This window comes from Sturnus vulgaris, chromosome 4 (assembly GCF_052056855.1).
Source record: "Sturnus vulgaris isolate bStuVul1 chromosome 4, bStuVul1.hap1, whole genome shotgun sequence".
NCBI classification, from domain to species: Eukaryota; Metazoa; Chordata; class Aves; order Passeriformes; family Sturnidae; genus Sturnus; species Sturnus vulgaris.
This window is the reverse complement of record NC_142246.1, coordinates 32024137-32049783: the sequence shown is the minus strand read 5'-3', so window position 1 is coordinate 32049783 and position 25647 is coordinate 32024137. Positions and strand designations below refer to the sequence as shown.

The 25647-nt window shown below is 40.9% G+C and overlaps 1 protein-coding gene across 3 annotated transcripts in view; it reads left to right on the top strand.

Annotated features, from left to right (window-relative positions):
- STOX2 (storkhead box 2) overlaps nt 1-25647 on the top strand; it is a 142726-nt gene that overhangs the window by 60509 nt on the left and 56570 nt on the right. Inside the window, exon 1 of one of the 3 annotated variants that reach the window (XM_088163525.1) lies at nt 10989-11187. The exons of 1 other annotated variant lie outside the window; for it this stretch is intronic. In XM_088163525.1, the coding sequence (XP_088019651.1) occupies nt 11022-11187 (166 nt within the window). In that variant the 5' untranslated portion in view covers nt 10989-11021. Of the gene's footprint in view, nt 1-10988; nt 11188-25647 lie in introns of those variants that run through there. One more of the 3 variants, XM_014880470.2, reaches the window with a different exon arrangement.

Below are 25647 nucleotides of genomic sequence, written 5' to 3'. Positions count from 1 at the left end.
GAAATAAGGCTCCCATCATCCTGTTTCTCTCCAGGAGAATGGAAGTGGACAGGAGAATGTAACCACGTACCAACAGTTTTGAGCCAAAAGCTCATGCTTACAGCTGGGCCCTGTGTCAGTGGAAGGGCATCATTATGTTTGCCTGCTCCCCCACGCTGCAAGCAAGTCTCTCAGAGTTTGAGGTGACAGTACTTGGCAAAGCTGGTATGTTAAACTGACTGCTTTTTTTCCTTTTACCTTCCTTGAAAATCCCATCCTGCATAATTACCTGGTTTTGTTGAGAAGAGCTGCAGTAGAAAAAAGGCTTGTTAGTTTATGGGATAAGAGGGGATAAAACAGGTTTCTCAATCCCTGTTCCTTTTGTGCATGCTAGAAGGCTCTTGGCAGAAAGATAGCTGGATTTCCAGGGCAGCAGGGAACCACACTGGCTTCTATTGCAGTAATTGGGCAGATGCTACAGAAGATGATGCAATAAAACCTGCATGTTACTTCTACATAGCTGGGCTTTTGGTAATTGCTATAGGACCATTTATTAGGTAAATAATTAGTTTTTCCAGAGAAGAAGTAGGATATAATATATACAGAGGAGAGATTTATGAGAGCTAAAAGGTAATAAATTCATATATTGGCAGCTGTTCATAACACTAATTTGTGTGCTTTATTTAATTCCTGAATTTCATTTCAAAAGCTTCAGACAATGCAGGATTGATAAAATGGTGGCTGGAAGCAAAGCAACTGAGAAATGTATTTGAAAAGCCTGTATGATATCCATTCCTTTTGTAAAGAATATTTCCTTTATGACCTCCTCCTGCTTTGTATTTAACATTTCAAAGAACTTTGGGGGACTCTCTGTAGGCTGTGTCTTCATGAAGCCAGTAGCCAAGGATTTAAAGTATTGTCAGTGCTGGCCTGAAGCTGAAAACTGCAGGCAGTTTTAATCTCAGGGTGGGGGGTGGGTGTTTAAACCCAACCTTTTGTGTTCAGATTAGGGAGTGCAGGAGGATAGACTTAAGGGGTGTTACTGAGAGTTTTTTCACTGGCAGTTCAGTAATAGCATCAGGCTTTGGAAACACTTTTTTCCAATTCTTTGTTATTTTAGTAATTACTATGCGGTGGGTAGAAATCCATAGGGTTTGTGGTTTTTTTAAGTACCTCAGCAATGACATGGGGATATGGGCAATAAAAAGAAGTACTTGTTTTTATAACTTTTTACTCCTTGGACAACCGTGGGCACTTAAATGCCTTTTCAGATAGTCTGTCATTGTTTCAGTCCTGATGTCTGTGTTTATTTTGTCTTGGTTCCATCAGCTGGGATAATAGTAAGATCCATCTTTAGAGAGGGAGGAAGGAAGACAAAAACAATTTGACACTAGCATCGTGCTCTGACAAATCTGAACCCTGCCAGTTGTGAAGGCAGATTGCCTGATCTACTTTACACTGTCTGAGAGATGGAAAGGTTACTAAACATCTCCCCCATTAAGACAAAGATCAAAGGCAAGCCACTGAGCACCTTTCATTTGGAGTTTCTTTTACTTTATGCAACAATCTATGAAGCATTTGTCCTGAGTATTTGTTGATTCCTGGAATAGCTGGGGGTATAATGCCTTTGAAATTGTTGTGTATGGGAACATGGTGACTCCTTGCTAATATTTCTGAGATGATCGCCATAACTAATAAGATTTACCACAGTTGGGTTGTGTAGGTATTGAGTTCAGCTCTATAGTGATCAGTTTTAATGAAGACTAAAGAGTTTCTAGCTCTTAATTTTGTACATCATTCTTTCAAATAGAATTCTATTGCTAGGAAATATTACTTTCATGTATGCGATCTCACTTAAGATATTTGTTTCTTTTGAGAAAGATATTTTTAGGTTTCTGGAAATTTGAAATATCAGTGGTCTTCTGTGCCTTACAAATGTTCATTGTAATACATAAAGCATTTTGAAAGAAATTTTATCCTGTGCTACTGCCATTCATGTGCTTTAAAGGATGTAAGTACGGTTTTGTGGTAGATTGTGATAGAAGTGAGGAGTACACTTTTCAGAATTAGAAAGTAATTTTCTTCTTAAATTTTCTAATTTGATATCAATTTACTTTTTCTGAGTTCACTTTTTAATTTTGATTATCAAAATGGTATTCCTTTGTCATAAAGGAATTTTTTTCTTCATAACTTCTACATGTTTCACTTGCTCTTATCCTTGACTCTGGTCAGAAAGTTACAGGTTGAAAAATTCACACCAGAGATTGTTCTTGTATCCGGTGTTCAGTGTTGTGTTAGAAACATGTTGCTAAGGTGAGGCTTTGGATGCTGCTCCCATCTGCTTAGCTCCACAGAGGAGTCAAGATCTTGCACTGACCTGCAGAAGTCTGGGAAGTAACAGTGCTCTCCTGGATTTAAGCCTCTCTTTGTGTTTAAAACCAAATTAATTAATAACAAAGCAACTGACAGCCGCGCAGTAATATAGAAGGATATACAAAAAAAGAAAGTAGCAGAGCTCCCCGTGGTTGATACATTTGCTTTAGCAGATTGCTACTGTTGTGTAGGGTGTCACTTAGTAATACAAATGTTGCACTGGACCCCTGAGGAAGAATTTAACTTTCTTACAAGGTAGGAGGAGAAGTTGGAGATCCAGTGCTGTAAAATGTCTTTTTCTTGTTGGTCTACTAGAATACAAAAATCTCTGCATTCAGAAGCACTAGGAACAGATTCCACAGAGAGGCAACTGCAAGTAGTGCCTGCATAAACCTTCATCTGAACAGGGAAATGGGAAATTGTCTCTGGTTGCACACAGGTGGGTAATATCACAGCTTCAAAAGCCAAGTGGAGGATGGCAACAAGCTGTGGTAACCAGAAGTAGTCAGGGTAGGTGTCCCAGGCGTGGAATTTTCCTTCTGATGGGTGCTACTGTAGAATTAGAAGAGAAGGGACAAGCTGCAGGGTCCCACTGAAAACCAATGACTAAAGAGTACCACCTTGACAGGAGCAAAATGACTCTCCAATGCTTCAGTCTGGTCCAGAGAACAAGCAGACGGATGATTTTGCTTTGATTTTGCAGTAGCCTTTGAGTCAGTCATGTGTATAGTCATCTAATTTCTGTCTTTTCTTATGATTCCTCTCTAGAGTTTTTTCATGCCCAAATGTATGTGCCATTGAGACAGCCTCTGAATCTGAGACTATAATAAAATATCCAAGAAGTGATTTAATTACTTTTCTGTGAGGTGAGAAATTGGTGCTTTTTCGCTTTAAAGTTTATCTCTTGATTACATTTTTTTCAAACTTATAGGTAGAAACCATCCATTTTCAGTACTAAACCACTATTTCAAAAGCCTGTTTAATTTAGGCAGAGCTTCATGCACATATGGAAGTAACTGAATGACAAGAGGTTGTTTACAAAGGGTGGAGTAGCCTATTTTCAGACCTCCCAATTTTTCTAAGGTTTTAAAGATCTCTGCCTCTTGTAAATGCTATATATATGCAACTATAAAATATACTCACTATATTGCACAGCTGTATAAGCAAGAATTTTGAGAGGGCACTTACAGCAAATGTTCTGCAGTGTTATAGCAGCTGCTGGGATTTAGTTCCCTTGGTATGCTGCTTTTAGGACTGCCCATCCAATATGTTCAGAGTCCTCTTTGCAGGACAATGCAAGCCATGCAAAATGCAAACCACTGCCCACTTCTTACTGCCAAGGACCATCTCTTCTTAAAGGATTTTTTTCTTTAAAAAGTACCTGACACAGAGAATTTCCTTGTTTGTGTTGATGTAGCACCCAGAAGTTTCACAAGAGCCCAAAGCCTGCACGTCCATGGTGACATCATTGCAACATAGGCTCTGTGGAGGAATGGGAATAGACAGACACAGAGATGTGGGAATTAGTCTCTTGGAAGACAATATGTGATGGCTTTTACTGCTGGGGGAATCTACACTGGCTGTTCACTTCTTGCTCTCCATTGTTTCAACTCCCAAAGCAGAAGGTTAGGCTGTTATTCTGACTTAGAGTACAGCTGACCCCCATATATCAGTGTTTTACTTAAATACCAGGGTACTAATGATATGTGACACCAGTGGAAAACAAGAAAGTTGAGGCCAACATTTTTGACATATCTTTTGCTACTATATCCTTTGGAAGAACAGCTGGTAAATGAATTGACTTGTGATTTGAATTGCTGTAAGTCCACATCTCTAAGGTTTAGAATTCTTCTGTATGTGAGAGGAAATTTGTGCAGGATTCACGGCTTGTCTCCCTCTCATTGGTTTTGGTTTTGTACACTGAGGAGTTACAAGTCCAGCTTCCCCCCATTTTAACTAACTCGCTTTGAGTCAGTGATAATAGGAGAGGAAAAGCATGCATCAAAACAAAAGCTGTATCCTACAAGTGTTCCTGCTTGTACACTGGCTTTTAGGTAGACTTGGGTATCCAGATTGAAAAACCATCTGCCTCAGTTGTCTTCTGTGCAGAGGATGCACAAATGCAATCAGGTCTGGCATGAAAAAAAAAAACCAAAACAGGGGAGCCTTTCTTCTCATTAAACAGACAGGTTTTTCTTACAAGTCATGCAAGTTAAAATAAATACCACAGCACATAAGGCAGCACACAGAAAAATGAATCGGTGAACTACAGCACATGTGCAGCAGCAGCGCTGCATTCCTGTCATCACACATTCCCAAAGCATAACACTGGGAGAAATATGATCTGAAACTAGTTTAAGAGGTGCTGTAAGTAAGCCAGCACTACTACCATGCTATAACACAACCTGATAGCAAGACTGAAGACTTGCTTGTGATAGGCTTTGAAACATTTTTCTTTTTTTGTATTTGGAATTTTTTTCACTTATACCTTTTGCCCTTGGGATTTTTTTCTTTCCTTTTTTGGTGGAGTTTCTCAAATGCTCTCTTCAAGAAGAGAGTTGTCTGGGCAAGCCCAACTTTTCCCTTGCCAATAAATCCATCAAGAAAGGCTGCCTCGTTTTGTGACCTGGACCACGAGCATGGATTACAAGTACTGGCTTCTCTTGAATATTTGAGTAACAACAAGTACTAGTGAGAGGTGACAAATTAATAGTGTTAGTGTCAGAAGTCTAAGGACTGATGTGAAAGGGTGTGAGTGAGTTTTCTGGTTTGTTCTTGCTAGTACATCTGATTGCAAATATCTGAAAGAGAAAAGTAGTGCCTCCTGCAGACAAAGACCATTACAGTGTATTGCCAGACCTCCTTAACCCATAAAGGATTGCTTAAAAGCATGTATTTTAGAGTCTGAGTTCTGCACCTTTGTTAATACAGAGATACAAATATCCATACATGAAAATGGTGAGTTTATGAAGTGGGCAGCTTTCTCCTTCATGGATTTATAATGTTAGAAATGCTGGCAATGTGTTTTCTCAGGAACTCTATTATGCACAGCTGTAAATCTAATAAACCCATAGATTACCAAGGCCTGTGATGTTATACATGAGCTTGGGGTTTTTCACAAGTTCATAATTACGTTTTTCCCACCTCTTCTCACACTCCATTTTTCTTCCTCCTCCTCTGCTTTACAACTGCTTGTACTACAGGCTTTTTCCTCCACTTTATTTTTTGTTTATTCTTTTCTGCTCTCCCTCTCCTACTTTAAAAGACCCTGCAAACCTTACCCAGAATCTCACAGCGTCCTATCCCCCCTTTTAAAATGTTTCAGAATGTGATGGGTTTGTTTCCATAGCTAACAGAATGACCCTCTGCTCCCCGTTTTACCTGGTTGCCTGTGACTGTGGCCTTCCTTAGTGCAAAGTCTCCCGTGTGTCCCAGTATGACCAGTGTTGTTTGTAGTGTTTGTTTCTGAAGCTGGGCACGGGGAAAGGACTCCTATCATAGACCTGCAGAATGTGATGTCACAAAACTCTGTGTGGCACTTGGCATCTTGTGAGTGTTTGTTCCCCCTGTGGTGTTGGGTGCTTGTCAGGCACCAGCTCAGCTGACAGTAATAAAGTGAAGCCCTTCTAATTTCCTCTGTGAGGCAGCCAGTTCAGGCTGTGTGCAGCAGGCAAGGTAGTGACAGGGTAAGGGAGAACACAGGCATTGAGTGCATAGTTTGAGAGAAAATGATTTTATAGGTGTAGCTTGTCTTAGTGAAGAGCGGGATTGTCTTCCTCTTTTCATTTCCTATTATTTTGCCTTTTTTATTTTAGTATTTAGTTTGTGTGCTTATTTAATTTGAAAAACCTCATGCAGTCAGTCCCCAAGCCAAGGAAGTAGCTAAGGCAGTAACACCAGCCCACCTTCTTTCTGAAGCCTGCTGCTGTCCCTATGGAAACTTGTTTGTCATAGGGAGGAAAAAAAAAGTAGTCCCAGCTGAAACTTGAAATACCACATTACATGAGAGCAATTACCGTGTATGCACAAGCACGCATGCACGTACACATGCAGAAAAATATATATACAGCTCACCACACTGTACTCTGCTACATAATTATTCTTCAGATAAGGAAAAATAAACCTATGAAATGGGAGCTGAGATCCCAAAGTTTTAGCAGTGTATTTCCCGCTGATATCCTACAGTCTTCTGGGCCAATGATGTCCTTTTCTTTTATATGTTTTCCATCTACAGACCTGGTTAGCAACTAATAAGCGTTTATTAAGATAATATGAAATAGATATTCTTAGTAATATTTCTTTTCTCAGTTTTTCAAAGATAAAACAGATTTTCAGAAGCAAAGATTTTGAATTTTCTCCAAAAGACTTCAGGTTGCTTATGAACTTGGACTGAAGGAGGGTTGGGATTTACCGTATAAGAATCCTTTGTAATGTCTGATATGCACCTAAGCTTCTTTTTTGAAATTCATGATGTTTAATCTATACCTCTGAAATGGCTACTGTTATATTGACAATTCCTGATAAGGAATTGTTAGATTATAAGGGAGGCAGGACGCCTAATTTTTGTTTAGTTCAGACCTTTTCCCCAAGATCTCTATGGTCTATTTGTCCAAGCATCACCTCTCCCTCTAGTAATCCAAGATAGAGATGGTTCCTGTTGGACTTTTAATACCTTTTAATAAAAATGAATGCTTTATGTGATTCTCAATAAAAAGCTTCTGAGTTTTATCTTTCCCTTATTGAACAAGAAATCTCGCTCCAAGAAACCAAACAAAAAAATCAAAACCCAAACCAAAGTCCCTCCAAACAATTAGGGATGAATAAAAAAAAAAGAAGCACAGGCAAAAAGCTTTGACACCATCTCTATTTTTCTGATTGCTAGAAAGTGTTCAGATTCTCATTGGTACAATTGATGCCTGGAAGAAGAATTTTTCCTTATTTATAGCAAGCTATATTAGATTATTTCCATAGCAGAGAATATTGTCCTTACTCTGCTCTGACATAGCTGTATGAATCCAGAAATTTATTTTCCTTTATTAAAAACAAAAAACAAAACAAAACAAAAACCCCTTAAATGTCTCAGAATGAAAGGTTGTGGATTTGTTTTTTCTTTTTTTTTTTGTTTGTTTTTTTTAGCTCTCAAATTTTAGCTTTCAGATCCCATGAAGAAAATAGTTTTATTTCAGTTTGGCCACTGAAGCAAAAAAATCAATTACACTCACAGTTCTAGCTCTTATTCCAAAGAAAACAGCCAAAGCTTAAACTTAGTCTTTAATTATATATTTGATTCATCCCAGTAACAACACTTGACTTCAAACAATTCAAGAGCAGGAGGAAACTTGCTCTGAATTCCTCTCTTCAAAGAGGAGTACTCTTTCAGATACCATGTCAGAAGACCTTAAGCTGAAACCAGACAAGATAACTGTGAGAAGACTTAATAAAAGGAGATTTAGCTGACCACAGGAACAATGCCTCAATACTGAGAGAAGGCCTCCAAAATTGTTTTTAAACAGATCTTCCCACATTTGGGAAGGGAAAAATTACCTTGCTGGATGGTAAAGCCATTACAGTTGCTTATTTCTCTCATTCCCTCCTCCTTACATAGTTGTAGGAGCAAATTATTATTCATTTAAAATTACCACACAATGAAAATATGTCATTATCTGTACCCAAAACTACGAACTAATCTAATTCCTACAACTAATATGTAGAAGATACCATGTGTTAATTGTATGTACTGTATTACTCTTGTGACAATTCATGGAAGTGTACAAATTAAGTCAATTAAAGCCACTTGAAAGACTTCTGTGCGTTGTCACCAGTTCATTAGTTCACAGCAAATTGCTTGAAAAGAACTGGGATGTGTGCTTTATCTGACAGTAGCAGAGCCATCCCATCTTTTTTTATTTGATACTTGTTACAATATTTTAGTTGGGGATAATTATACAGAAAGCCAGTGTAAAGATCATGGTGGCTTTGTTTGTTGTCTTTTGTATATGTGTCCTGCTTTGTTCTCTTTCTACTTGACCTCATTTTTCCTTCTCATTGCTGAGTCCTATTTGTCTCTTATCTCATGTCTTCTTTTAATGGAACAGATTGATATCTAGGGCTGTGTCTAGACTAGGAGAAAAGTTGAGTTTAGTTCAGGAATAAGTTGAAGTTAGCTGGCCAGCTGTATTCAACCACTTCTTGACCGCGGGAAAGGCAAAGCCATCATTCATTCAGTGTTCAGGTAGTGCAATGTGAATTTATGCTCCTAGATAGAATTTAATTTTCTTCTACATCTGGTAAAATAGGTACATTTTTTAGGTTTGATTTAGCTAGGTGGTGCTAACCAATTTACCTCAACCTCAGCCTTCAAGGAGAAAAATTGAATGATTCTAAATGTTCTTATGGTTTTTCTGGTCTGAGGGTGAAAACATGCTCTATTATAAGCTTTGCGTAGGTTGATGAGTAAATTGCTAGATGAGTAAGTTTCATGATGGAAAATCTTGTTTTTATTAGTGGAGCTCTAGGCCATCTTTTTTCTCATCTTAACTTTTTCCTGTTCTTACCAGTATACAAAGCATCAGTAGAAGCATGTCTTTTCTGATAGCTTTTCACAGTTGGAAAACGATGAGGCTGAATAAGAAAGAACCCTATAGCATTTAGCTTTCAACTTTCTTGCTGAGTTTCACTAATGTATATTCTATTCATGTGAAAGAGACTCCCGTATATGACCCCCTGAATAATTCTGTGGTGTGTATGCTGTCTGCAGTAGCACAGCCAGACGGGCTGAGATGGCTACTGAAGTGACTAACCTATGGCCATACAACAAGGCAGCTAAGGGATAACATCTCGTGGTCCACTGGCTTTGATGTTAAGCTTGTTCACTGATGGTCATCCTTTTATTACTTCATCACTATTGAAAATTTCCAGTTACAAAATTACAATCCTCTGTTTTTCAATGCTCTTAGAAACGTGATACAAACCACTGTAAGAAGGATTAATTATAAAAATGTAAATATGTAAGTAATTTAACAAAGCTGCAAAAGCTACATTTTCACATCCCTGCATTGCAGTTGTCCCCATTGGTAACGGTGGCAGCACCTGACACCAGGCGTGCTCAGAGCTGTCTTGCAGAGGAGGAACCGAATCCCTTTGCGCAGTTCTGGTTAACTGGAGTTCATAAAATGCCCAGGTGGCCAGGCCCCACTCGAGAGAGTGCCCTGGGCGTAGATGTGTGAGAGGGTGGGCAACCCCCTTCCCGCCAGTGAGGGGGGCAGCCCAGGTGTCCTGGATACCCTTGTGGAGTGTGGTGGGCTTTCAATGTGGCGGTGTGACTGACTAGGCCCTCCTGGGGAGAGCCGGTTCTTCAGGCGCCCATGGTGAAAGGCGGCGGAGGGTGCGTGGGTGAACCCCGCAGGCTCGGTGCAGGGGTGCTGCGGGGATACAGATCTGTCCCGGCGCCCTTCCCTCGCTCGTGTCCATTCGCCCCGCAGCTGGCCCGAAGGGGCCGATGGCGAGGGCCTGGCCCGCAAGGCCGCCCTGCCCTCTGCCCGCAGCCCGGCGGTGCGGGATGGCCAGCGCTGCGTGCCCGGCCCTGGCGCTCCGCCGTCCGTGCCACCGCCAGGAAGGAAGGAAGGACGGACGGACGGACGGAAAGGAGGCGGAGCGGGAGGGGGCTGGGTCCCTGCCGTGCACGGGGCTTTGTACGCGGGCGCCTGCGAGCCGGTGCCGCGCGGGGGAGCGCGGAGCCCGGCGAGACTAGCAGGGCTCCGGCGGGAGTAGCATGAGCCCGGGCAGCGGCGCGGCGCCCGGCGCTCCGGCAGCGGCTGCTCTTGGCACGGCGGGGCGGAGGGCGGGCGGAGCGGCCGGCGGCCTCTCCGGTGGCCTCGCCCCCCGCGCCGGCCGCCCCTAGCGCGGAACCGGCGGCGATCCAGCCCCGGGGACAGGCGGGCGGGAGTCGGCACCGACCATGGCGAGGCGCGGCGCTGCCGGGGGCCGCGGGCCGCTGCCGGCTGCCCTGGCGCCGCAGGCCTGAGGAGGAAGGAGGCGGCTGCGGGTGGGTGGGGGGTCGCGGCTGCATCCGCTCGTCCCGCGGCCGAGAGAGGCGTCTGTGGGCCCTCCCTCCTCTCTTCTCCCTCCTCCATCTCCTCCCGCCGCTCCTCCCGCCGCGCCGGGAGCTGCCGCCTCCTCCCCAGCGCCGGGCGCGCCGCGGTCGGGGTCGCAGCCGGCGGCCGCGGGATTTTCCTCGTTTGTTTGGGCCTTTTGTGTCGGGGCTCACAGTTGGCTAAGCACGGCCGGGCTGAATTGGGCCATTGTTCGGGACCCCCGAGCTCCCACGCTGCACATCTCTCGTCCCCAGCCCCCCTTCAGCCCCCCCTTCCCCCCATTCCTTTTTTTGCCTGAGAAGCCACATAACGTGCCTTTCCTCCACGCAAATCTGGGAGCTATAAGCCGGACCGATTGCAAATGAAGTGTAATGCATTGTGGGACGTGTGTAAAATTGGATCATTCGAGGGGGAAAAAAAAAAAAAAGGAAGGGACCTGCGGCTGGCGCCCTAGAAGAGGGAGCGGCGAGATGCGCGCAGGTTGCGCCCCGGCGGTGCCCGCGCTAGGCTGATGCCCGACAGCGCGCACCCCTGACCCATGCTGCGGCGGGAGGAGTAGGCTCGGGCATCCTCAGGATGAAGAAGACGCGGAGTACGACCTTGCGGCGGGCCTGGCCTAGCTCCGACTTCTCCGACCGGGCCTCAGACCGCATGAGGTCCCGCAGCGAGAAGGACTACCGACTGCACAAGCACTTCCCCCCAGCTTTTATTTCCCAGGCATCACGGGGCTACATGACATCAGGTTTGTAACATAATTTGTGTATGCGAGAGAGCTTTATTGCGAGGCTGCTTTGGGATGTGTGTCTGGCCGGGAAGGCTGTGTTGGTGGGTACAGAGGGGAGCCTGCGATCGGGAGGCTGAGCTGTTATGAATAATGCAAAAAAAAAAAAAAATAGCATACATCCACCATTTTGTACCTCTGCAAGATTCACAGCAGGGTCCTCGCAATATGGTGTTTAAAATCTATTAGTCGAATGAAATAAAATGTATGAGAGAAACGGTTGCATCTCTGTGGTGGAAGAGCAGACAAAAATGACTGGATGTGCAGAGCATGGAGCCCTTTGCGCCTTTTGTGCGTAAAAGCATGTGCTGGATATTTACTGTTCCCCCACACAGCCCTCTTTAAATGCAGTTAACTCTAGTTAACTCATCAGGCTTTCGTGTTTTTCCATTTTGGAAAGGAAAAGGGTTACTTGTGGTTGCAAATGCAGTCGCCTTGTTACAGACTCTCTGGCTTTCAGCTGCATGTTTCTGCAATGGCAAGGCATGTGTTGGTGAAAATGACTGTAAACACATTTGCATTTGTTTTTTGAGGTGTAGAAGGAGACCAGACCTATGTATGTGGTGGAACACACACGTGCATGAGTATTCATTTGTCAGTGGCTTTCAAGGAAGGTCGTAGGGAAATAATGGACACTGCACCAACATGTTTGTGCATGGGAAAGAGAAAGCACAAACAAAACAAAAAAACAGAACAGGGGAAGGCAGGCATCAGGGAGAGGCTTGGCCTCCGATGGAGTGCTGGTAAGATTTTGGAAAGCCTCAGTACTGTTAGTAGAATCTGCTCCATCCAGAAATGCATCCTAATGGCTTGGAATTAAGGCATTTCATAAACACCCGAAGAAGACTTGGGAAAATGCTGATGGGGAGGGGGCCGGGGGCAGAAAATCCTGGAAGCCTCCTTTGTTGTTCTGCTGCCTGTTTATTGTGATGATAGGACATAACGTTTCATTATTATGATGACAAATTCCAATTTATCACAAAGGCACCTTTCTCCCTCTGAGGCACAATGTAGATTGAGAGGCAGATTCCTTTAAAGGAGAAAACTAAGGTATTTATAATGCATCACTGAAAACGTCTCCAACCCTGTATTGCTGTCCCCTCCCGCCCCATTTCTGCTGCAAAGGCTGAGCCAAAGATTGTGGTTTTCGGTTATATGCTCACTTTCCTGTCTCTGGCCTTAATAAACATATCTCTTTAGTCAGGATTGGTTTCTCATGTTTTAAAAATGTCTCGTGACTGTTTTTTTCTTTAATGCCCAAGTACAAGAGAAATAATATGCACTTTATAGAAAAATCTGTCTGTGTTAGAATATTGTGCCATTTTGGTAATTGGTGCTCTGGTTCTTGGGAAGTCACATAGTGAGTGGCAACAACAAGGAAAATTTATGCTAGAACTAGCTGAAGAAGAGGAGAATGGTTGTGGTGGTGGAGTGGTTGATTTGTTCCTTTGGTGCTGCAGGACCTGAAAGTGTCTGGAAAGCTGAATCTGATAATACTGCAAAGATTTTTGTTCTTCTGGATGAATCTCCTGATATTTCCATTGTAAGATACCCTGTGTCAGTTCTGTTGAAGTCAGTACTTTTTAGGCCTTTCTTTCAGTGTTAAAGCCCATATTTAAAAGAGCAGGAGCTCACGTGCCAAGTGGTGTGGTTCTTGCTTGTTTTTAATTCTTCAGCAAAGTGGTCTGGCTCCGTGAAAGCTTTATATTGGCAATATTGGTACAATCCAACCAGACAGTTGAGCTCCAGCAATCTGCAGAATCAGATGTGTCACTCTGCATTTGTTGGCAGATACCTGTGTCCTTGAGGGGTAGGAGGAGGCACAGAATTTTAATCTGCTATAGATGTTTTAAAGTAATCTCCAGACCAAGAATACTTGTGTATGAATACAGAGGGCATTGATTTCAATTGCAGCGACTGAAGATGAAGGGCAAATGTCATGTTAAGTTTTACTAATTTGCTAAAGTTGTTGGAGGGAGAACACCTAGACAATTAAAATCAGCAAATATTTCTTGGTTTTGTTGGGGGTTTTTTTTGTTGTTTTTTTTTTCACCCTAACAACTTATTAAGCTTTTATCTGGAAATGTAATTGTTCTCTGATAATAAATAGTTGCCACATTCATTTATATTTAAAGAATTCTTGTCCACTGCCTTTCCAAATATTAGTTTTGGGAGGAATAGCTACTGTGTCTAAACACTTCTCACTATTTGAAGGAAACTCACTCCCTTGCAGGGAATTTGTAGGAAGTCCACTGGCATAAAAAATTGTGGGGATCAGGAATACAAATACTTTCTTTGTCACCCAGAATGTTGTAGGGGAGAAAGTGTCCCGAAACACATGGGCTTTTCAGAGGACTGCATTCTGTTTATCCAACCATTTAACCTCATCACCATTAGCATTGTTGTGGTTATCTTTTAATTAAATGCCTCATTGTTTGGAATGGGGGTGGAGGGTGGGAAAGAAACCTTGAGGTTTTGCCTCAATTACTATGCTTGGGGAAATATGGAAATGCATATCATCAAACAACCTTCAGTAAGATGCTAAAAAACTTGAAATGCTAATATTCAAGTATGCCTGAATTGAGCACGGAGAAGCTATATATATTTCTTTCAGCACAGAGAAATACTGAGTAATGGTGCTGCAGTCAATGCCATGGTGTTTTGTATGAGGAAAATACAGTCTCTAAGCAGAACCATGTTTATAATGGAAGTGCAAACCTCATGCTACAGTGGTGAAGCACATCTGATTTTGAACAGCCTTTTCAGTAAAACTGAGTAAGGAGCAGTTTGATATTTGCTTGATTTGAAGCAGCATTGGTGGCTGGCCAGTCACATTTTCAATACTCAGGGAACAAACTGCCCATAATTATAGAAAATTGATGCAGATGCAATTCATATAAAATCTAAAGATTGTTTGACAGATGAATGGAGATGGAAGTAAGGAGGGAAAAAAGCAGACAATTTAGAAAATCACACATTTTTGCTTCTGAATAATCTCTTGATACGTGCTATTAAATAGGCTATACTCCAGGGTTTCTTTAGGCCTCCTAGCAACCACTAGGTTCAAAGGCCATGCAAGGAGTTCATTGTTCATGCAGAATATTAATTTCCCAGTGGAGGACTCTCTTGGAGAAAAAAACACTGAAAAAGAAAATTACAACAACGTAAAGATTTGACCTTGTGTGAGAAGAGACACTGAAAGTTTGAATCTAATAGAATTCGTATGCAATACCTGTTACTGAAAAGGGGGAAATATACTTGAAGTTTTGATATATTGTTGCTTAATTCAAGGAAAAAGAAAGAAATCTTATGCAACTGCCAAGCAGGATAAAACTTAATGCAACTTAGGACGTCTCCAGACAGTTAAATGAAATAATATATATAGCTTTTCAAATATTGGAAGTTTCTTGCTTTTTTCCCCTTTTTTTTCTTTCTAAATACAAAAGCAAATCCTGGATTTTGTTTTAGCAGAGAGAGGAGCTGCACCCTGTGATTGACCCAGCCATTAAATATTACAGGAACTGAGCAAGGCTCTTGAAAGAAGTAACTTTTCCTGCAGCCTTCTTCTGTTACTTTAACTGACACTTTTGGTATTGGAGGTAACATTTGAGAGGGATGTGATGTAGAGTAACAACCTAACACACACAGAATGAAGGAATGCCTGAAGAGCTTTCTGCAATGGTAAAAACTAATTCTAGAGCATGGTCATTTGGAGTTTACCTTCTGAAAAGTATGCAGTTACTTTACTGGTATTTGCCTTACATTTTCCTTGCAGTTTTCAGTCCTTCAAAGTTGAAGAGTAGAATTCAGTCTCAGTGTTGCCTGCTGTTACTTGAGTTTGATTACCAAGTTAAGCAGAAGGGAAAGGAGAGAAGTATGTAACCCTGCTATCCAATCGATGGTATCTGTATGCAAATTAAAATTTGTAGGAGGAAAAGGTAACCTCATTCTCTCTTTCAGGAATGTTTCATGAAAGAAACAAAGTTTTGTCTAGGACAAACTATTCAAGCTCCTTGAACAGTAAGAAGGATCTTGGGAGTAATCTAAGCAAATTTGAGGGTCCTAATTTTTTTTTTTTAAGTTTGAACCTCTAAGTCTAAAGATTAGTATTTGGAGATTATTGCACATGAACTTAAGAACTCAGTTTAACCTAATTTAGAAGTGCGAGATACACGCGAAACTCATTCAGTTCTCCTGTCCCTTAATTCACGTATCTAAAGGAATATGTTGTAGCTTGACAGCAGCTGTATTGTAGTTAATATTTAATGGAATAATCAGTATTGCATCACCTTCTTTTTTTAAAAATTGTGGTATTAAAAAAACCTTCCCATATATCTTCCTAACAGTAATGTGATCTCTTTGCCTCCCTGAATTCTGAGTAGTTTTGTGTTGTTTTAGGCCAGACCCATTACTGGGACAATAAAAACTGAAGAGTGTGTGGGTGTCAGTGGATAGTAGGACCAGCTTTACCCCCTAGATCCCACTCTGTCTCCTTTGCTTCAGTCTATGGTGAACTGGTGAACCCTGAGAGGGTCACTCTGTTCAGTTAGTTCAGGGGCTGTGCCTGCTTTATTGCTTGGGAGGTTACTACTGGGCTCGCTGTGTCTTTCCAGTCCCTTTTGGTCTCTGTGGCATCAACTTAACCTTGACAGAGAATTAGGAACTTTCACTGCATCCTGATATGGGGGAAGGATCTAAGTGTGCTGTGTCTTCAGACCACAAACTTAATTCAAGTTCAAGGACCAGTAATTTTTGCACAGTTTCTACTTAATTTTGTTTTCTCCCCGGTTTCTTGCCTAAAAGAATACAAAAGACAAGCTTTTCTCTCCTTCTTTTGAGCTCTGTTTTTAATTCCTGTGGTTGTATGTGCGGTATTAACTCACAGGGCTGTGCCTGTGCCTGTGTGTTATGTCACATGTATGCCTGGTCCTTACCCCCCAGATACCAAGACGTATTCTGCATACCCATGAGTTCACTTTTAGACTGAGCTGTAGGCAGTGTCCTGAGCACTGCTTGTGCGTTCACCTGACCAAACTGCAGTTGAGTATTTGTTGTTCTCCCTGGCTGTTATGACCTATGAGTGTGGGGATCCAGAGTGTCTTTTCTTAGAAGTAAAATCAAAGAAGAATGAATATAACAAAAAAAGAGAAGACTGTATGTGTGCCTATCTTAGCTAGACCTGTTTGTGTTTCTATCTCGTTTCAAAGCACTCATCTCTGCAGGGCTAAGTTCCAGGATATTTTTCCTTCCTGGCCCCTTATTCCTGCTTGCATTCAAAGTCTCCATGTTCTCTCTGCTGGTTTGCTTGGACCTTTGGCCAGGTTGAGGGACACTGAGGTGCTCCAGGATCAAGTCACCAAAGGCTGTCATTGACATTTGTATTGGAATATCAATCTGCATCTGAATAAATTTCTAGTTGTGTTTCCTGGTAGTCCTGTGATTGAAGTATTTTTTCTATATGCACACTAGGTATCATGATAGTCTATTGAAGATACAGGAAGCTCCTCTTTCAAGAGTAGACAAGGGTTCAGAACAAACACAGTACTGATTCATCACCAATAGCTCCCAGTCTTTCACAGGTGTAGAAGTTATACCCTGTTGGCAGCACTTGATAAACCCAAAGGGTGTTGAATATCTTGCCATCTTGGAATTGAATAGCAGCCACATCTTTGCAAAATGCACTATTTGTTGGAGTGGGCTGAAATGTGAGGATTCTGCAGATCACCTTGAGTTAGCTCGATGACCTGCTCAGTTGTGAGCAACAATAGGCCTTCATTTGTATGCTGGAGAGGTCATCCCAGAGTAAACTACCATCTTTGTAACATTCTTTGCACAGTTTAAAGACATATAAGTACAATCAGAAGACCTGAAAGATTCTATTTTGCTAAGCATGTTGTAGAAATCCTCCCAGAATTGGGGGTTTCTTTTCTGTTTTTGGGAAAGGTTCTTTAGCATGACTCTGCTTTATATCCCACAGCAGGTTGTAGTATATCTCTGAACAGCATTAAAACAGAATCAACACCCAAATTCTGGGCCATGACTCAAGTAAAGCAGTGCTGAAAAAATTTTCAGGTAGTTATTCTTGGATCCCCCTGAGCATGCTTTTACTTAGTTGGAAGCCGCCAGACACAGTATAAGAGTCATGACCAAAATTTGTCTGCTAAGTTAGAGCTTGTGTAAGAATTGCTAAGTAACACAATATTAATGATACTTGTTTTTTTTTCCTTGAAAAACATTATTCTTTCCATTAGTTTGAATGACAAAACTACCACTGAATCACCAAAACTGGATATGTGATGGGTTTGGTGGTGTAGATATAAATCTTAGCTTAGAAATATAGATTGCCCCTTGTAAGAAGTAACTAATTAATACTTCATGCAATTATGTCTAACCATTGGGTCTAATTTTTATCAGAAGAGGGAAAAGGGTTAGTGACCATTAAAACTGAGATCTGAGTGTCTGAATTTAACGTGGATACTTTCATTTATAGATCTTTTTTTCTTGGTGAATTGAATAGGACAGAAAGCAGAAACAAGGATTAAAAGCTTTTGTAAAAGTCTCAGGAAATTGTGCTTCTGTGTTTGTTCTTGCAGAATTTTTGGTATCAAGGCCAGTAGCAGCCAGAGTAGTCCTAGGGAAAATACTTGAATATTGAAGTTGCAAAAATCCCCCAAACCAGAATTTGTTGCTCCCAAGTGACTGCCTGTAGCTATGAAAGGGTATGAAAGTTGTTTATAGCTACTGGCTTCCTTTTTTCAGCATATTTTATTGAGTTGGCTGCTCTGCTGATGCTGTTTTGTATCTCACTCTTGGATGACATATAGGTGCTGGAATTATCTTCCTCAAATTGCCTGTGGAGGGGGTGGGGAAAAAGGAAGACCTGGCTTTACAGCAAGTATATTTGGGTGTGCAGCATGATGGAGTGGGTAGAGCAGTCTAGTTTAGACAGAATCCTGATCTGTATTGGCAGCTTTTAAACAGGCTGCAAAAGGTAACCAAAATGAGAAAACTTGATTTTCAACAGGCTTGAATTAATTATAAAGCGGATAGCAACTTTCCCATTTCCTTCCCTCCAAGAGAGATTAAAATCACTGGGTTTGAAAGTTAGTAGGTGAGGGAGGTATTCCCACTTGTATCAGTCATTGACTTTGTTTTCCTGGGTACTTTTAACTTTCTGCAGTTCTCTGCACTTCTGTTGTAATCGGTTCAGTAAGAGAATCTTCTCCTTTGTTTTGTACAGTAATATTGCCCATCACAAAATAGGATCCTTTCTCAACCCAGGTTTTGATTTGGTATTTGTGGGTAAGAACAGACATGCAATAATAGGTGTGTTCAGTGTGAATGTAGCAGTCCTCATTCTGCAAGTGAAATCCTATGTTCAGATCAACACTGTGTTCTTAGAATTTTCCATCTCACTGCCTGCAAGCCAAAAAAGAGAGCTTGTTTATTATACCAGCAGTAAATGATGTGGAATGAGTGTTATTCGGTACTGTTATCACTTCTACCTTGTCAACTAACTCCTCACAACTCAAAAATAGTTCTGTTTTTCATCAAATTGTAGATTATGTGATTCCTATAATTTTTAAAGTATATGAATGTTTCTTGTTGCTTCAGTGGGAAATGCTATCTGCAGACGATAGCTACAAATGCACAATTCACTATAAATTTCAAGTTGTGATATTGAAAAGATAGATCTTACTGTTTTTATTGAATTTGATAGGGTGTGAAAGCACCAGAATAATAATGAACTTGAACTGCTTTTATTTTGTGGACTTAAGTGGGCATTTAGGTATTGTGAAAAAGAATGAAGTAAAAGTTGATCACATTTATACTAGGTCTTTTTTTTTAACTAAAGGAGCAAGAAGAGAGACAGCTGAGGCATCTTGCCAGTCTTTCATTTTGTATCTGTCTTGCAAAGTTGCTCCTAACTTTTGTTTCGTGAGATACATTAAAGGTATAGATAGTACAGTGCATTCAGCTTTCAGCTCTAAACAATTAAGCAGTAACTGTTTCTGCCTGGCAGTTTTTCTTTTCAAAAGTTGTCCAGATAACCTAGATGAACCGTAGCTCTCTCTCTTCCTGTGCCTTACTGACCACGGATTTTGTTTTGAAAAGTGTATAAAGGCTCCCAGATACTACTTGTCATCTTCTCACACGTGATCAAGAATGCAGGTGCAGTTTGGCTGGGATGCTGGAACTGAAGGAATATGAGAATGTTTTCTTGTGTTTGGGTGGTATCTGTCCTCACTGTGGTATTTGTGTCAATGAAGGATCTTGAACACCCATTGTTGAGATGCCAATAGTGATATATCTGCATTTAATGATCTCAAAACACCTTTTCTGTTACTATTTCCTTTCCCAGCTATATTGTTTAAAGAAGAAAACCTGAATGGCTCTTTTTAGTGAATCTGACCTCCACATTTTGAGGCTTGGAGAGTATAATAGACAGTTCAGAAATACTTACTTAATGCAGACTGGAAAAGGCAAAGTTCAGTATGAAAGCTGAGTTCATCATAACACAGGAAGCTGTGCTGGGAGAACCTAGATTGTGTAAATTAGTTTACTTGCCCATTTGTGTTCTTTTAATTTCCTCCATAATTTCCTATGAATTTCCTGTTGATGACCTGTGACCTAGTTTGTGGATGAACTTCTGACCATATGTGATAATGTTGTAAATGCTATAAATTTGGACTGTTTATCCTATAAGCCAGTAAAGATGATGTACTAAATTTCATTGCGGTATTTAACTTTGCCTCTTAAATTTTCACAGCATTTTAGAGTGAAGTACCATTCTTCATTTTCATAGGACATTCTAAATTCTGCTCTTGTGAGAGTTTGCATTCTTGGACCATACTGTGGCCACAATATGTAAGACTTAAACGAAATATCTTTTTAAACAGAGTGAAACGGAAATATTTTTTACAAGGTTTTCTTCAGATTTGTGTGCTTTTAGGTGTAATTACTGCATTTCTGGGTGGGTGAGTAGAGTGGCTAGAAACTTCAGAGGAGAAGTTTATTGGCTTTAACATGAAGTTTGGAACAGCTGCAATCTCCACTTGTAAATTTGGCATGTCTGCAGTACATCTCTTTTGAGAGATAGAGGACAAATACCAGTGGCCATGGAAAGTTCACCCAAGGCCCAAGCGATCTCTCAGCCTCTGGTTTCAGGGCAGTTTCATGGATGAGGAGATGGGATTTTGGGTGGGAGCAGATTGGCTGGCTGTTTGTCCATGCACTGACCTCCTCCCCTTGCACAAGTCCAGTCAAAAATTATGATTAAAGGAAGTCAATCTTCAGGGAATATTTAGGGGTTTGTAATGTGTTACAAATAGATCTTTAGTCTCTGCTTTCATAATGGATGGATGTAGTTACTTTTCTTTCTCTTTAGATACGAATGTTCCATAAGCATTGAGTTTCAAGAGTGAAATCTTAAAATTTTATTTTCATGGGGTGAAATCTTAAAATTCTGTTTTCATGGGATGTCTGCAAAGGAATGGATCTGACTGAAATGTTTTCATGGAACAGAGAAGCACAAAATGGTTTTCTGCATTTTTTTCCTTCCAGCTTTAATGAAATCTCAGTTTCTGATCAACTTTTTCCAGCTTTCTTGGAAAAATATATAGCCATCTCTAACATAAACATTTTGCAGTTTTTGTTTTATGCTAAAATCATGAGACATTTTCCTCTGAGTCAATCTTAGGTTCAGTCTGTGTAATTATTTTAATTGCAGAAATACTCTTCAGTAACCATAGGTGTAAAATTCAAGCATGTTTTAGAAACCTTACTTTAAAAATCACATTCTTAACTACCTCTTTTCACAAGAGGCTGGAGTAGCTATGTGAGGTATTGTTTATATTAGAGCCACACACAATAACTTTTCACCAGATGCCGTCAGCCATATTGCCTGTTGTGCAGCACGGTGAAATATGATTTATGTAAGTTTATTTAATTGGATACATAGCAAGCCTGTGCTCTGTGTGTGTGTGCTAATGGTTGTACATGAGAATGTACCTTAAGGCCCCGAGGGTCTGACTCTGTCCTTTAGTGGGAAAAATGCCCAAAGTTTTGATTGACTGTTTAGATAGGAAACCTCAACACACATAGCAATGCTCCTTCCGTGAACAATGCATGTACCCATCGCTCTTGCACAAAATCTTTGCCTACACAGGAGAACTGGAAAGGCTGAGGAGGATGTTGCTGTGACTGCTGAGTAATGCTCAATTTTAATTGAGTTCTGCCTTTGAATCAGGGCCACAGGTTGGACAGCTAGAGAAACTGGGGCAGGTTTACCTGAAACAAGGGTGGGTATGATGGCAGAACACAAAATGAAGAGTCATGGGCAGAGTTGCTGTTCTACCGGAGAAGGCTGTTGTTGTGTTCTGGTCACAAGAAGTATGCTTCACTTTTACCAGCTCACCCTTAGGTTTCAATTTAAGCCATTAAACTGGCTGTATTTAAATCAGGACTATTGCTCCTTCATTTGCACATGTCTCTCAGCTTATTTCAAAATTGATACAACATTTTTTCTACCTACCAGATTATAATCTCATTTGGTTTTTATCACAGTGCTGATTGTTCCAAACAGACCAACAGGCTCTACAGTACAGTACACTTGGCTTTTCTTTGTTATTCTTTTTTATCCTAACAGTGATCCCTTTTTCACACCCACAGCAGTGTACTTAAGTACAGTGAAGTGTTTCACTGTAGATTGCATTTAGAGTTAAATCATGAAAAGGTAAGTTAAAAGAGTTGAGGTAAAAAGCTCAACATGCCTGTGTCATCATAATTTATTCACTAATTGATGTTGCAACCGAATAGGATGATGTGGATCGAGTGGTGAGAAAGTATGCAAAAAAGTGTTGATACTGAATTTTACTAGTGGGTTGATGTCAAACCAAGCTTTGTCAGTACTAGGTGTGTCAAAATTGTCTGACAGCACAGCTACCCATGGGAAGTGTCATTTTATCTCTAATAGCAAATTAGCTTCAAACCCAACTTTTAAGTTCAGAGCATTTGACCTCTTATGTACTCCTGAATGGATGGATGCATATATGTGATTGCTGTGCATGACTTTGGGAGGGCTATTTTGCTATGGGGGACCAGCAAGGAGGAAAAAAAAATCTAAAACCTGTTCTGGTATATGTTGCCATTCAATAGCAGTTTTGGGTCATGATTTTCCAGCAACAAGTAAGAATCTAAGAGTGTCTGTGCCAATTAAGACCCAGATCTGGCTTGCCCACTCTGCTGTGTCCAGCTATAACCACAAACAGGTATCTAAGGAAGTGGAAGGAGAAAGCAAGTGTGTGTGTGGTGCTCTCCCCTGGTATGCTTCCCATCCTTTGCCAGTTGGTTCAGGCAATACAGTTTGTTCAGCAGTCCTCATCATGTTTTGCTTGCAGGTACACTCTGTGATACCAGGCAGTGTTAGGGGAGTGATAACTGCTCACCTTGCATGAGGGGACCTGCCCTGTGGCAGCCCCACATTGTCAATACTAAACTAACATTAGGTTTCATCCTGTCCTCTTTTGCTGTTTTTCCTAATAATGAGGAATATATGCACATGTGAAGGCAATTTTGAGGTTCTTGGTATTTTTGGTAGTAGAAAACCAGCAGATCAGCTGTTAGGTCAAGAGGCAACATTAATTCCATCTCTCCAAACAACACACACATTGCAGATTCCTGTAACCAGGATATTAATAGGATTCATGTCATCACAGTCTCTTCTGAAGTCATGAAAGAAACATTTTTTAATTATTTCTGTAATTCCATTTACTTCTTTCCCTTAGTTTTCTTCTCTTAGTTCCTTCCTTTCCCTCTGAATTCTGGGCTCATGAAATGTCTCATCTTGAATGTGACACATGCCTAGATGAAAGGCTTGCATTAATCAGGAATTTCTTGTAATATCAACTCTTGATATTCCAAAAATGTCAACTCCTGATTCAAATTGCAAGCAGGATCTGGTGCCAAGGCATTCATTGTTTCTAAGTCTTCTGCTTATTGGTAAAGCAGGGCTGCTGTTTCAAGACAGCGTTGACCTGAGAAAAGGATGCAAAAGTGGGTCCTAATGTTTCATGTCTCCAAGGTAGCCCTTTTCATTATTTTGGAAGTCATTGGTTGGCTCACAAGATTAATCTTGGTTCAGCTAATAGATAAAGGCCATAACTTTCCAGCATGGCTTCTTGAGCTTGTGACACATTGGGTGTCTCTGTAAAAGTGTTGTTTTTTTGCAGGAAGGCAAATTTTCAACATCTCTGAAGGCTGAATAATTGGACTGTGTGGATTTCAAAATCCACATACCTGGATTTTCATATGAACTAACCCTATCCATGTGTTCACTGGGTTGCCTTTGAAAACACTGGTGGAGTGTAGAGCTGGATACAGTCACCATTGTCTCTCTGCAGAGCTGCCTAAGTATCCTCCAAAATTATGTCCCCAAGCCCTGTCAATTCATAGACCAGCATAACAGAAATATGCTTTCTGAAATAAATGCATTTCAGGTGTGTTATGTAGAAGTGGATGGAGACAAGTGTGTGTGATGATTCTTCCAGAGATTGTCTGTGTCTTCCAGAGATTGTGTGTGTATGCACTGTACATGGTCCAGCCCTCCCAAGAGATCCTCTATGCACATTCAGTGATGCTCACAGGAATCATGTTTTTGCTCTGTATGTACAATATTACTTTGCTGCAAATGCTGACTGCTATAATATATTCATACATGTTATATATAATTTTACTTTATACTTATATATTTATATATATGTTCTTTTAAAGACTGCTCTTTTTAATCTCCATCCTTCTTCTGAAGGTTTCCATATAGTACTTGTTAACGTAACATCAGAGCGCATCCATTTAATATGTTTTACTTGAGGAGGCTGGGTTTTATACCAATGTGAATATATTTTGTTTATGCTTTGTGTCCATCTGCAGGTGTTTATTTAGATGTGCTTGCTGTAATTGTAATTTATGTTGGAGATGTGTTTCCTAGCAAGAGTAAAATATAAACATTGAAAAAAACAATGCAAATGGTAGAAAATATAGGATATAAAACAGTAAATATGATAAAAAGTGATGAAATTTTCATAGTAGACTTCCGTTTAAAAAGAAATTGAAGAATTTCCCCTCAGCAGTCTTTGAATTTGTCACTTCTTGTTTTATTTGTAGAAGTGTTCTTAAAGACCGTTGTAGCATCAGGATTCTCGCAGGACATTGACTTTTGTCCATTACAGTCCATGATCCAATTTGTCTGTGGGTGCTTAATCAGAGCACCTCCAAAGTCCATGATTTTAGAGTCTGAAGCTACTATTCCACATTTTTAAAATAGCATTTTAAACTCTAGTGCACAAGGAAAACAAAAAGACAACAAATGTCTTTTCCAGGATTTGGAGCCGTTTTTTCGTGAATTCTTGAAAAAAGTATGTGCTTTTAATCTCTATAAGCTAATTTAGAAGCAGCAGCAAAGGTCAAATGTTAAATGTTTAATTTGATTTCTCTAATTGTAAGATCATTAAAAATCACCTAGTAGACCATTGGCTCAAATTCTTCTTTGTATACCAGTACAATTCTATTGATTTATATCTGAGTTATTGCTAGTTTGTGTAGTGTGAGTGCAAAACCGATGCTGTTGAGTCCATTGCTGGCAACAGTAGAATGGTTTCTGTAAGACAGAGCCAGGCAACAAAATTGGACTTCACTTGATGATGCTCAGGGAAGACCAAGTATGAAAATCGGTGGGCTTTAGTCCTGCATTTATTAGCAGTGTGGTTTATTCCTAATTGTCTGATTTAAAGGAAGATGGTCATGCTGACATGGAGTAACACCATCCCTGTGTTTGCAGTAGCTATCATTGAGGTGAGTACTGTTAACACTGTGGCAGTGGTGCCCTCAGTGTGGTCTTCCATGTGCACGTAGGCTGGGGATCCCCTGCTTGCACAATGGTGAAAAGGAGGATCTACAGCTCTTGGTGCTCTGGTGGAGGGGAAGACCTTGAGGCACTTATGTCAAAAGCATGTAAGTTACAAAAGGGGAAGACCTGGAGCCAGAAGTGGTTACTGCTGAGTATTACTTGTAGACTGTCCTAAAATCAGGGCAAGATGCCAGGTTTTGTGGTGAGATGTCATGCCTTGCTGAAATATGTGCTGGTGTGACATCACGAAGTTTACCTTTCCTTCCCATGATTCTGACCCGCGCCTTGCCGTCACTGCAGTATGGCCATCCCTCCCCTTGATTTTACAGCAGAAAAGCAGACTGAAAACGGAAGTATTCAAGGGGAGATTTCTTTGAGTGGAGACTGCAGGACTTTTCCCTGCTAGTTACAACCAGCTATTAAAGTGAAAAAAAACCAGGAAGTCTTTGTGAACTGTGCTTTCCATCCCTTTCTCTCATCTCTCCCTTCTAGGTAGTTTGGTGTTTCTTTGTATGTCT